At 39.7% G+C, this 12,967-nt stretch overlaps 1 protein-coding gene across 1 annotated transcript; it reads left to right on the forward strand.

Moving 5' to 3' along the window:
- Positions 1–2,083: 2,083 nt before the first annotated feature.
- On the forward strand, positions 2,084–12,416 carry LOC116065649. The gene is made up of 8 exons (XM_036000610.1): positions 2,084–2,135; positions 2,310–2,346; positions 2,441–2,514; positions 3,614–3,967; positions 4,108–4,326; positions 8,646–8,942; positions 10,399–10,574; positions 12,411–12,416. The coding sequence occupies exons 3-8, from the start codon at positions 2,445–2,447 to the stop codon at positions 12,414–12,416; spliced, it is 1,122 nt and encodes a 373-aa protein (XP_035856503.1). The 5' UTR covers positions 2,084–2,135; positions 2,310–2,346; positions 2,441–2,444.
- The last annotated feature ends 551 nt before the right edge of the window (positions 12,417–12,967 follow it).

Raw genomic sequence — 12,967 nt, forward strand, 5'->3', positions numbered from 1 at the left:
TGAGTAACTTAGTATTTGAATTAATGCAGTAATGCAGGAAGTGTGTATTTGGTTTCCATGCTTATTGCAATGTTAGTGAGTAAATCTACTGAAATGGCCACCACACCATAACAGAGGAGTGGGATGTGTAAGATGAGAATGCAGAAGTTTAGTCACATATGCTATGGCTGTAAAAGAAACAGTGTGCATCTATATGTCTTTGTCAAGTGCACACCAGTACAGAATAGTGATGGGACAACTGACTCTTTTACGTGAGTTGGTTCAACCGGTCAGTTGTTGGTTGACCTACCAAATAAATAGATTTGGTCACCAGTTTGCATGCCCTTGGCGGTGGCAGGGGGTGATCGTGCGTTTACTTCCACTGCCAGGAATCAAGTTACCGCTTATTACATTACACTCGAGCCGTTGCGGTTACATGCGGTCTTGACATACTATTTACGCACTCATACTGGCTGACACTAGACTCACGCACTGGCCACGGTTACATTCGGTAGCCTGGTGCGCGGTCTCCTCGTGACAGTCTAACTACCATGTAGCAACATTCACTTCTAACATTTAACTTAACATAACTACCAAGATAACATTACGTGTATTTGTATGTGATTTAATACTTTCCCCTTGTTAATGTAGCCTATGAATTTCCATGAACACAATTCTAAAATGCACGAGATATAAAGGCTTCTGGGATCGGTTGATAACTCAAACTCGTTGTCTTCTGTTATCTTTCTTTTTATTTCATTGTTTTGAGGATGGAGGTCTGGTAGTCTAGTTTTCGCGGCTTTGTTTCTATTAGTTAGTTTACTCATTAGTTTAGGGGGGGAAGTTCTGGGTCCGACGGCCCTTGATGGGTTGGCCCAGGCTTCCTCTCTTCTTTTGTTTATTTTGGCCAGACCTCCAGTCTCCCATAGTTTTGATTTAAATAATTTGTAGTTAATTTGTGAATAAATTTTGAATTACTTTCACTATCCTCGGGTTTGGTATTATTAGATGTTGACGGTCTCATTTAAATTGGGTTTGTTTGCTGTGGCCGTAACAACGGTTACGGTCTCGTTCAGTAGCCTGGTGTGCGGTCTCCCCGTGAGCCTACCTACCATGTAGCAACATTCACTTCTCTAACATTTAACTTAACATAACTACCAAGATAACATGACGTGTATTTGTATGTGATGTACTTCCCCATCGATAATGTGTAAATTGCCATGAACACAATCATCTAAGATGCACCAGAAACAAGGCTTGGTTAATAACATAACTTGCCGAGAACCAAGACACCGCTTGATAGACTCGAGTGGCCGGTTGCACGGTTACATTCGGTCTCGTTCAGTAGCCTGGTGCTCGGTCTAGGTAGCTCATTTCCTGATTGATTCTACCACCACCACTCCAGTGGAGACGCTAATGAGCTAAATTACTACTACACACACAAAAGTAAAAGAAAAAAACAGGAGTAAGTCGGTTCATTGACATTTGGCACTCGATTCTCCCGGTTCAGTGACACGAGTCGGGTTAATTAACCGGCTCTTCACTCAGTTCGTCAACACTAGTACAGAAGGCATCAATAAATTGTTGGGGAGAATCATCCCTTTTTTCCATATTATTTTGGAGGGTCATCTAAAATGTATTGCTGCTGAAGGGAGGGTCAGGTCTGTTTTGACTAAAGGTCCCAAAACTCCTCCGGTGGCTCCTGAAATAATTAACGAACAGTCCCTAACAAGCCAAAGTCATTAAAAATACTTTTTACTTTATACTTTTACCCCTTGTTTTGTTACATGTCCATGTTTAGTTAACACTAACATGCATGTGAGTTTCTCACAGCTCAGTGTTCTGCATTTCTCTGCAAAGAGAAGCAACCTGACCACAGAGAGAACAGAGAAGAGACAAACTAAGAAAAAACAATGATGTCATTTTCCATTCCCCTCTTATGATTAATACTCTGCTCTTCATTGTGTTCAATGTAACTGCCTCATGGTTCACAGGTCAAATACATTCCTGTTCCATCACTACACCTGCAGACTGTGTGACATCCTGAATCAGTGCACATAGAGATGAACTGTCTGTCTGTTTCTCTCTTCTCTTTATGAATGCTCTTTTCTGGTGTCGGTGGGATGTTGGTGGTGAAACAGGTTTTCTAACAACAGGTCAACATTAGTTTCTTACTCTCTTTTTGAAGTTTATAGATTGTAAAACAAAATAACTTTATGGTGTTGTGGGTGTGTGCTGAAATTTGGCTCTTCGTGCATATTAATGATCAAAAGAGGAAGGAAATGTAGTCTTTACCAGTCTGATATCTGTCTTCTGCTTACTGACAACAGAGGAGAGGCATCTTTAAAGACGACGTCCGTCTTCATTGTAAGTAGAAACAGTTCATTGATTAGTTTATTGATACTGCATACCTCCTGTGTACATTATTTTATCTGCTGACATGTTTTATTGTCTCACACAGAGAGATGAGAGGAGCAGCTATGAGTTTAACTGCAGCAGCGAGTGGATTTGTTGTCTTCCTTCTCTCTGTGTCAGGTACTGTATATCTACAGTTACATTCATTCTTTAAAAGAGGGATTCTGGGAAAATGTGGGACTGAAGGTCATTATGTGTGAATAAGTAGATCAGAGTTGTGTGAAAGGCAAACTTCCAGAAACGCTACAAATTTTTGTTGTTTTGTTTACAATTGTGGAAACTCGGCAGACGTTATCAGTTTAGTTTGTTGTTGTGTTAATTGGACAGTATCTTTTAATTTTGTCTTTTGCATGAAGTAACTGTGTGCTAAGCACTTAACATAACATATTACTGTTTAATCTGTTCTAAAGACGACCCTGGTTGTTTTTTGTTTAAAGGAATACTGGTCAGTAAAGGCATCACATAGCGTCTCAACTTCTCTTTATTGATCACACATCTGAGCCCAACCCTGCTACTTCCTTCTGTACTCTCTGACTTCAGTGTTCTGCATTTCTTTTTAGTTTTCACACTCAGCATCAACCTGACCTCAGAGTGAACAGAGAGGAAACTAACCAAGAAATGTACAAACTCATATACTTACTATTATCCCTAATAATGTATTATGTATGTATATTAATACATATAAGCTCTTCAACTTTCAACCTATTTAACTCTTCCGTTGTGTTTAGACTTGATTTTGCCTGTTCACTTTGGTTTAATTCTGAAATAACTTGAAAAAAAGTCATATAAGTATTATTGTTAACAGGAGGTAGAACATAAGTTAAAACATATGTTATGTATAATTCTGCTCTATCCTAGAGAGTCTGTAAAATGTATTTTTTGTTAACACGTTAGAAGCACTTCTCAGGCTTATTTTTGCAAAACAATTAACACATATATATAAATACCAGAAAGTAACACTTTTTCCTGTGTCCCGACTATGATGAAATATGATAAAACCTGATCAAACTCTAAAATACAGTTAAGTTAGACAGATGCATGATGAGGAAAGGACTTTTATAATAGCTGCAGATAATTGGTCTAATTATTGAGGGTTTTGAAGCTTGTCCAGGTTACCTTTCCCTAGATCATGTTGGTAGTATGATCACTTTGTCTTATTAACTGATTGTTAACTCAAGTTATTAATTCATGCTGCTTCCTGATGTGCTCTGTGTTACAGTGATACAGGGTCAGTATGGCTGGAGAGTGACTTACACCTCTACTCAGATTTGTGCCTTCAAGGGATCAAAAGTGGAAATACCCTGCAGATACACATACCCATCCAGAATAAAAGGCCTTGATACCAAAGTTGAGAAAAGATTCTGGTTTACTGAATTAGGTAATGGTGAAACTGTGGATCTGACAACAATCTCAGAGTACACACAGCGTGTGCAGTATCACTGTGAAAACAACGACTGTACTCTGAGAATCTCAGACCTGAGAGAGAGAGACTCAGCTGAGTACAAGTTCAGGTTCACAACAAACCAAGATGTGAAATATATTGGTTCACCTGGAGTTACTCTGTCTGTCACAGGTAATATTTTCATCTACATTATTTAATAAATTACTTTCAAGAGTTCAACATCTTATGAAGTGTGTGTGTGTGTGTGTGTGTGTGTGTGTGTGTGTGTGTGTCTCTCTTCAGTCTAAAATGAAGATTTTATTATTATTCAGATCTCCAGGTGCAGGTGAGCAGATTAGAGGTCTCTAACTGGGCAGAGCTGAAGTGTCAGAGCAGTTGTCCTCTACCTGGTCATCCTTCCTACGTCTGGTACAAGAATGGACAGAACATTCAGGGACAAACATCTGATTCTTATTCAGCCTCCTTTGATCCTGCAGACAGCTTTTCCTGTGCTGTAAGAGGACATGAGGACTTCCCCTCTCCTTCAGTGGGTGAGTTTACTTACAGTCTTCCTCTGACATAACACCATCTAGTGGAGTCTTTAACCTTTTGTACTGTACCTTAACTTCATGTAACTCTGTGATATTTGGTGATTTATTTGCAGAATTGTATGAAAACCAAATCACTAATCAATGATCTCATATTTCCTGACCTCACTGTAAAGTTGTAAAATAACTCACACTGGAAATTAAGCAAAACCAATTTGTCAACATGTCCTTAGACTTTTGTCTTTGTATGAGAGTTTTCATTGTTAAATTGTGTTATTTAGTAATCTTGACCATTAATTAAAAAATTAAAACACTTAACTGGTACAGGTTTACACTAAAAAAATCTTTATTCTGTTCCATCCTCAAACATGATTAAAAAGAATGAAGTCAGATGTTTACAAGTCCTGAATATTTACGAGTTATTAATGTTAGAACATCTGTCTGATCAACTTTCTTTGTTGAAGTCAGGGGCGTTTCTAGGACTTGAGTAGATTTGGGGATTAGCCCAGACCCATTTACATAAACTGAATGCAATGCAAAACTGTGATTGGCTTGCCCAGCTTGTTAATAGCTAGTGTATGTTTATTTTAGCTTCCAGTTTGTAGATGTAAGTTAGATGGCACCAACATTTGGTCTAATCATAACTGGCCTGGCAACCCAAAGTTTCCAGATCTGTTTGGTGACTTACGATGCGAGGCGTCTGGGGGTCCACCCCCAGAAAATGTTGAGCATTAAACACTTCATTTCCTGCATTCAGGTGAATTTGTATGCACCTACAGTATTTATACCTTTTTCTGAATCAATATGCTGGAAATATCTTTATGTAAAGGGAAGCATAGATTACAATCCAAATATAAAAACATAATGGCATATTTAGCAGTAAGGCTCTCAGGCATTCTGTATTGCTTTCAACTATTTATTCTCCTTTGGACCAGCTTTTCTAATTATAACTGAGTCAGCACACATGTAGCCTAGCATCATTTACTCTTCCATCCTCTTTGTTGGGGAAGTAACCTCCTTAAATTTGCATATGACAATTATTAACCTCAATGATACATTAATTAATTTTAATGAATTAATAAACCCCTGTAATATTTTTGAGATGTTTGAGCAAGATTTCTGCTCATGTCCAAAACTTTGTGCACATTCAAAATATAACTCATCCCATCTGTGTTCTCTGAGATTTGGAGGAGTTGTGATATTTTGAGAAAAATAAAGTTTAGAAGTTTTAGAATGAAGTCACTATATTTTAGAAAATAATCTACCTGCACCATAGTCTGCTGTGCATTACGTCATTGCTCTGCTGATACGGTAGATCTCAGACCGTCTGACAGGCACAGAGCCCCGTTTGAGACTCTGGTCCAGGGCTGGACTGGGACAAAACATTGGCCCTGGCATTTTTGGCCCAGGCGGCCCACACCCACCTTGATTGGTCAGACACATTCCCTCCTCTTAAAATATGCGTGTGTTCTATGATGAGTTGCCTAGTGTTCTGCATTCATGTGATCGTTTTGGATCCTTCAAGAGGGGTCATAAGACTTGTTGATCTTACACTTAAATAATTAATTCATTCTTAAAGTTATGATATGTATATTAATGGTATTTTTATTATTTTTTATTATTATTGATATTTGATATTGTATTGCCATTATTGTTATTATTACTATTTTGCTTAATATTGGCTGAGCAACTTTAAAAACTGTTTACTGTTAATTTTAACTATTGTAAGATTCATATTTTGTCGCTTTGGACAAAAGTGTCTGCTGAATACAATAACCATAACCATAACCCTTCCCAAAAGCTACAATAAAGGTGGGAGTAGTATATGCCCTGGAAAAGAGCTAATTAAGTAATTCAAGGAACACTGATGCTTGTATCAACGCTGATTTTATAGATCACAGAGTTTTCAGCTACACAACAGGCCAACCAATAGCATTTTTAATGTAACCTTAAGCAGTTAGGTTACCTGACAGCCACTAACTTTAATGTTACAGCCAAACTGCTTGTTGTCCTTATGACATGAGGCGCACATAACGTGCGACACACACACACACAGCCACACACACACACACACACACACACACACACACACACAGCCTCACACACAGCCACACACAGCCTCCCTCCCTCTACTCTCTCTTCCATCTTGTCCTCACTCACTCCCATGGCCCTGTCATGGTCACTCTCCTCCTCGGCTTCTTCCCTGTCATGCTGTTGTTTCTGCTTCTCTGTATAGCCAGCCACCTCTCCTCCTCCTCGGCTTCAGGTAATGCTGATGTTGAAGAAGCTACTACAGCCCCAAACATGTCAGAAATTTTGGCACATTTTGAGGAATCCGCCTGTAGATTCTTAATCTTTTTCTCCCGTAATTTCTCTGTACCTCACTTGCGCTTTGGTGGTCGTTCGTCCATTTTAATGTGGATGCTAAACTTCCAGCATAACTATTACAGCTCGTGTCTCAGGGCCGGGAGGCGTGGCCCTATTGGGATTCGTGGAGTGGAGAAGGGGGTTCTTGGATTTGATTGGGTCAGGCCAGTGCCAATAAAGAAAATTAACCAATGGGACACTAGGAGTTCTTTATGGGCCGGTGCGGCCCAAAAAAAAAAAAAAAAAAAAAGGCTATTTATATCGGCGATTCGGCCCAAAAGTGCGTCGGCCCACCGGGAAAATGCCCGGTATGCCAGATGGCCAGTCCAGCCCTGCTCTGGTCTCTGAATGAGACAACGTTTAGGGAAGTGGTTGTACGCGACTCTACATCGGAGGTGGAAAACTGAAACTACGGCAGAAATACACGGAGCACAAACGCAACACATCTGTCGCAGCATGTCGACAGCAGAGCCCGTCCATTATAAACCTGAAGCTGCACAGCTTTTTACAGCAAGAGTCGACACTAAGCGACACACAGGTCTGCTTCAGAGCTCCGTGTGTTTGAGTCTGAACCATAGACTGTAAACGCCACGTCACGGGAACTTCAAACTAAATCATTAGTATTGCGCTCCTAAACTTTGTGGTAATGGCATCAAGGTATTAAACTGATGTATGCAGTATGTTCAAAGCCAACGCACAATTAAATAAGGCAACTTATGATTTCGGGGGTTTACATAGGCTATTGTCCGGTTTCATATTGTCAGCCTTTCAAAATACATTCGGGACTACACTCAAAACATTCGGAGCTAAAGCCCCAGCAAAATCAGCTGACTGCTCTGGTGGAAGTGATGATGCCACAAGAGGAAAAATCATGTCTGACACATTTTCATTATTTAATGCCCTCATGTATCTTATTAACCAGCAGAGGTCATCAGTGGACATGACCGTGTCCAAACCAAGGGGGTAAGCTTCTCCTCGGACCGCGAACCTCCTATGGCGCCATTTTAATGCTACAAAGCGATCACCCCCCGTTAGCATTCCATTGACTGCCATTCATTTTGGCGTCACTTTGACAGCGAATAACTTTACATCTGCAAAGGTTTAAAGACTCTATTTGTCCGTTGTTTATTTCTAAAGAAACACAACAATGTATAAAAGGCTCCATTACCTTGTACCTCACGTTATGGCTCCGTAGCAGACGTTTTGGTAAAAATAGGCTAACGATTGTGTCATAACCACGTGACTCACTGTCGCATAGTAGAGGAATTACCGTATAGTACAGGAGAAGCGCGCAGGCAGTTTCGTCTCACATTAGCTGTTTAAGTGTAATTACTAATGTTAACTATCATTTTAGTGATCAATAATTAGCCTGTGCCTATGTTATCTGCTTACATATACCTACGCTCTCCGTCTCTGCTAGATTGGGAATGATTGAGATTTCTCTTGGCACAGCTACCAGAAGACTTACAACTTTCAGACACGTTGCTCACGTCACATTTACGTCGTCTCTCTCAGTTGGAGGCTGCGCAGTAACGCTCAGCGCTCACCGGAAAAGTGCTGCTAAAGGCCTTCACTGGTCTCCGTCCAGAGGAACGGGATCTGTTGGTCCATTCTATATACAGTCTATGGTCCAAACACACTGAACCTCAATCATTTCCTTGTTTAGTCCACTGAGTCAGTAACAAAGTGTCAAACTAGTAACCATGGTAACAGGACACCATGTTTCTAATTTAGAGGAAACTCAAGCTCCATCACTCACTTCCTGTTTCTGTTAACTATTGTCCACTTAAGTTATGTTCCACCAGGAAAACAAACTTGTCTTTTAATTAAATGCTGAATGTGTTCACATAAGATAAACTTTTCAGGCATTTTCTGACATTCATTTTACTTCAGTTCTTGTTAGACAGATGCACTGTATTCATTCATTGTGCTTCCTGATGTGCTCTGTGTTACAGTGATACAGGGTCAGTATGGCTTGGGAGTGACTTACACCTCTACTCGGATCTGTGCTGTTAAAGGATCAACAGTGAACATACCCTGCAGCTACACATACCCATCCAGTATAGGTGGCGTTGCTACTACAGTTAAGGAAATATTCTGGTTTATTCAACAGTTTGTGGATCTGAAAACAGTTTCAGAGTATTCAGGCCGTGTGCAGTCTGAATCTAACAACAACGACTGCAGTCTGAGAATCACACAACTGAGAAAGAGAGACTCAGCTGTGTACAAGTTCAGGTTCACAACAAACCAAGGTGGGAAATATACTGGTTCACCTGGAGTTACTCTGTCTGTCACAGGTAACATTTTCATCTGAATGTTTTATAACTTACTTACAAGCAGTGTTGGGAGTAACGCGTTACAAAAGTAACGCAATTACAGTAATGTATTCCTTTTTGCTGTAACGCAGTAATATAACGCATTACTAATTAAATTTCGGTAATATTATACTCGTTACAATCTCAGTAACGCGAGTTACAACGCATTTTAACGCAACATTTAGTGGTGCATTGTTTTTTTAAAGAATTCACCAACACCACAGGAAAAAAAAAGCCGTATAATTTTCCTGTCGCTGTATTCGATGGTTGAGATGACTGCAGAGACAGATACATTTGCGAGATGGATATTATTTCCAGGAGTTATTACGCTGCGTTGAAGTGAGCTGTCCTGTTTCTGTTCCTGTGGTCAGAGACAGAACCAGAGACGGTACGGACAGCATGTATGTCCCAACAGGTGACGGTACGTCAGCGGCTGACAGATATAAACATGTCGGGAATTAATGTTTCGGCTTGCTACACGTAAATATCATTGCATTTTATCAGCCGTGGAGAGTAACTCTGCCTGTAGTGGAATGGCTTCGAATGACGACCAAAAACGCTTGTCTTTTACTGTGACCATTTACTGTTCAATATGTTGCAGTTTTACAAACAAGAAAGTGAACAACTGGAGCCTGACGGACATGTTGCTTCTCAGTAAGCTAGCAAGAGTAGGCTACACAACAGACAACTTCCGTGTAGCCTACTTCAAAATAAAAGCACTTCCTGTGACGTTTCGCAGTAAAACTAAATTACTGTTAAATAAGGTTGTGTAGGCTACCTTTTCACAAATCAGCTGTAAATCAAGTACCGTAAATAATATAAATAGTGAGTTTTAATCACACTATAATTGAACATTTCCTTTAGAGTGTTTTAAACTAAACCATGAATTTCTTATTCAAGTGCTATAAACAAACATTTTACAACAATGTCGTACTTTTAATTGAGTATTTTCATTTTCTCCTACTTGCCTGTTATACGTTTTACTTATCTATTTTTTATAGCTTTAGTTACTTTGCATATTTATATTGATTATACAAAATATGAATAATCTATGATGTATTAAAGTGGATAAAGAGGAGACTTTATTGATCCGGTGGTGAAATTCACAAGCTAGCTGCCAAATCAAACTTCCCCTGTTATTTTGGTGAAAGTAACTCAAAAGTAATGCAAAAGTAGTGTAACGCATTACAATTCAGAGACAGTAATATTGTAATATAACTAATTACTCTCAAATGACAGTAACTAGTAATCTATAATGTATTACATTTTGGAAGTAACTTGCCCAACACTACTTACAAGTGTTCAACATCTTATGAAAGTTACTTGCATCTGTGTGTTTTCATACATGTGTGTTCAGTCTTAAATGAAGAATTTTCCTTATTCACATATTCAGGTCTCAAGGTGCAGGTGAGAAAGTCTTCTAACCAGACAGAGCTGAAGTGTCAGAGCAGTTGTCCTCTACCTGGTCATCCTTCCTACGTCTGGTACAAGAATGGACAGGTCATTACGGGATACACGTCTGATTCTTATTCAGCCTCCTTTGATCCTGCAGACAGCTTTTCCTGTGCTGTAAGAGGACATGAGGACTTCCCCTCTCCTTCAGTGTGTGAGTTTACTTACAGTCTTCCTCTGACATAACACCATCTAGTGGAGCCTTTAACCTTTTGGACTGTACCTTGGATGGGGTGGCAGTAGCTCAGTCCGTAGGGAGTTGGGTAAGGAACCGGAGGGTCGCTGGTTCAAGTCCCCGTATGGACCGAAGTACAGAGTGTGGACTGGTAGCTGGAGAGATGCCAGTTCACCTCTTGGGCACTGCCAAGGTGCTCTTGAGCAACCCCCCAACTTCCCGTACTCTGACATCTCTCCATTAGTGTAATAGCATGTATAGGTTTCAATTCATGCCTACGTTTAATGTGTGTGCAACTGTACTAACAGAGAGAAAACTGTGAATTTCCTCTCGCAGGATAAATAAAGGCATTCTTCTTGGGTGGTGGTGATGGCGCAGTGGATATGACACATGCCTTTGGTGTGGGAGATCTGGGTTTAATTCCCACTGCGATACATCGACCAATGTGTCCCTGAGCAAGACACTTAACCCCTAGTTGCTCCAGAGCCATGAAACCTCTGATATATAGCAATTGTATGTCACTTTGGATAAAAGCTTCAGCTAAATGACATGTAATGTAATGTACCTTAACTGCATGTAACTCTGTGATATTTAGTGATTGATTGTGCAGAATTGGATGAAAATCAAATCACTAATCAATTATCTCTTATTTCCTGACCTCACTATTAAGCTGTAAAATAACAGCTCACACTGGAACTTCAGCAAAACAAGATGTGAAGTCCAATGTTTCCAAGTCCTGAATAATAACGAGTGATTAGTGTTACCCAGCAGAGGTCCTCAGTAGACATGACAGTGTCCAAAGACACTAAACCACAATCATGTCCTTGTTTACTACTCTATATCAGCAGGTGTCAGTATCCATGGTAATAGTGGTGTAAGTTGTGGTGTCTGAGTATCTAATATGTTCCACAACCCACTTTGTGTTTCTATGAACTAGTGTTGATTTAAATATGTTCCACTATGAAAACAAACTCATCTTTAAATGAAATGTTGAATGTGTTCATGTTTTCTCCTCCAGATACTTCTTTGTAAAATCTTTGTAGGAGCCATTCTTTAACCATTCCTTTTGTTTAATAATTTATTATAATAATGTTTGCCCTATTCTTCTTAAGTTGTGCCCTCTACAGGTCAAAAGGCATTAAATAGGAAGGTGACGGGGGTGGAGGCGTGGCTGGCTGGGAGCACACAGCTTTGTCACCTTGCTACACAAACTGTTGCATGAACTGCTCCTTTAGTTTAAAAATATCCAGTCTGCCTTATAGTTTATTTACCAGATAAAGGATCTGTACTATTTATTGTGTTGGAATAAAAGACTCAACTTTACTCTCTTGAATATATTTTGGTTTATTGGAACAAACAAGCGTCAAAGATTCCCCCACTCAACACCAGGGTGACAAAGAACAAACTCAGGACAAAATAGTCACTACAATCTTTCTCATACCAGTCACACAATAAACTAGACAAGACAGCAATAAAAAATGATAAAACATTTAGGTCTCATCAAGCAATATACGTTTTTTTTTACAAATCTTCCAATTGAGTAATATTCATTTATTAGCTGCAACCATGCCTAGTCTAATAATTACCTTCTGTTGGGGAGGAAGGACCTCCATACTGTCAGAGCAACCAAGAATAGCCAGATTATAATCTGTCTGAATATTCATCTGGCATTGTTTGGAAAGACAGTTGAATATGTTGCTCCAGATATGACTTAATACTGGCCAGTGTCAGAATAAGTGTGACAGTGATCCCTCTGTGATACCACATCTGTCACACAGGAGTAATGCAGCCTGTGTAAGATTTTAAATTGAAGGAATCTGTATCTAGAACTAATGGAGCAGCTCTGTATACCAGACAAACCTTCCTCCCACAGTTAGCGATAGGTAGAGAAGGTAGCAATAAAATTGTTGTTGAGGAAGGCGATATTTAGTTTAGAGCTGAAGAAATGAAGCAAATGTATTATCTATGTAAAGATCACCAATACAACATGGCCTCTTCTCCCTCCAGCCCAGAAACACTCTATCCATCAGTGCCTAAATAAGTGATCATATGTTATAGGGGTGTATACTGAGATATTCACCATTCCAAGGTATTTTTTCATTTGATTTAAAATCCTCAGTGAGTTTCTGAGGATGAGTTATGACCAAATCATTTGTTGGAAAGCTGTGCTCCAGAAAGGAGCAGCACTGGGAGAGAAGTTTCTGAAACTAGCAGGGACTCCATTTTTAACCAGAGTGGGAGACATTAGACCAGTCAGCGTTGGGACGGCTCCACTGCCAGAAAGAGAGAGCCCTTACATTTGCAGCCCGGTAATAATGCTTAATTATCAGAAGGT

Source organism: Sander lucioperca, chromosome 4 (genome assembly GCF_008315115.2).
Source record: "Sander lucioperca isolate FBNREF2018 chromosome 4, SLUC_FBN_1.2, whole genome shotgun sequence".
Classification (NCBI taxonomy): Eukaryota; Metazoa; Chordata; class Actinopteri; order Perciformes; family Percidae; genus Sander; species Sander lucioperca.

Bases quoted from the DNA above. Each gene is read 5' to 3' on its own strand.
- LOC116065649 (XM_036000610.1), top strand. From the start codon at position 2,445: ATGAGAGGAGCAGCTATGAGTTTAACTGCAGCAGCGAGTGGATTTGTT. The intron at 2,515-3,613 runs GTACTGTATATC...TCTGTGTTACAG, and splicing joins CTTCCTTCTCTCTGTGTCAG to TGATACAGGGTCAGTATGGC. The intron at 8,943-10,398 runs GTGGGAAATATA...TCACATATTCAG, and splicing joins CAGGTTCACAACAAACCAAG to GTCTCAAGGTGCAGGTGAGA.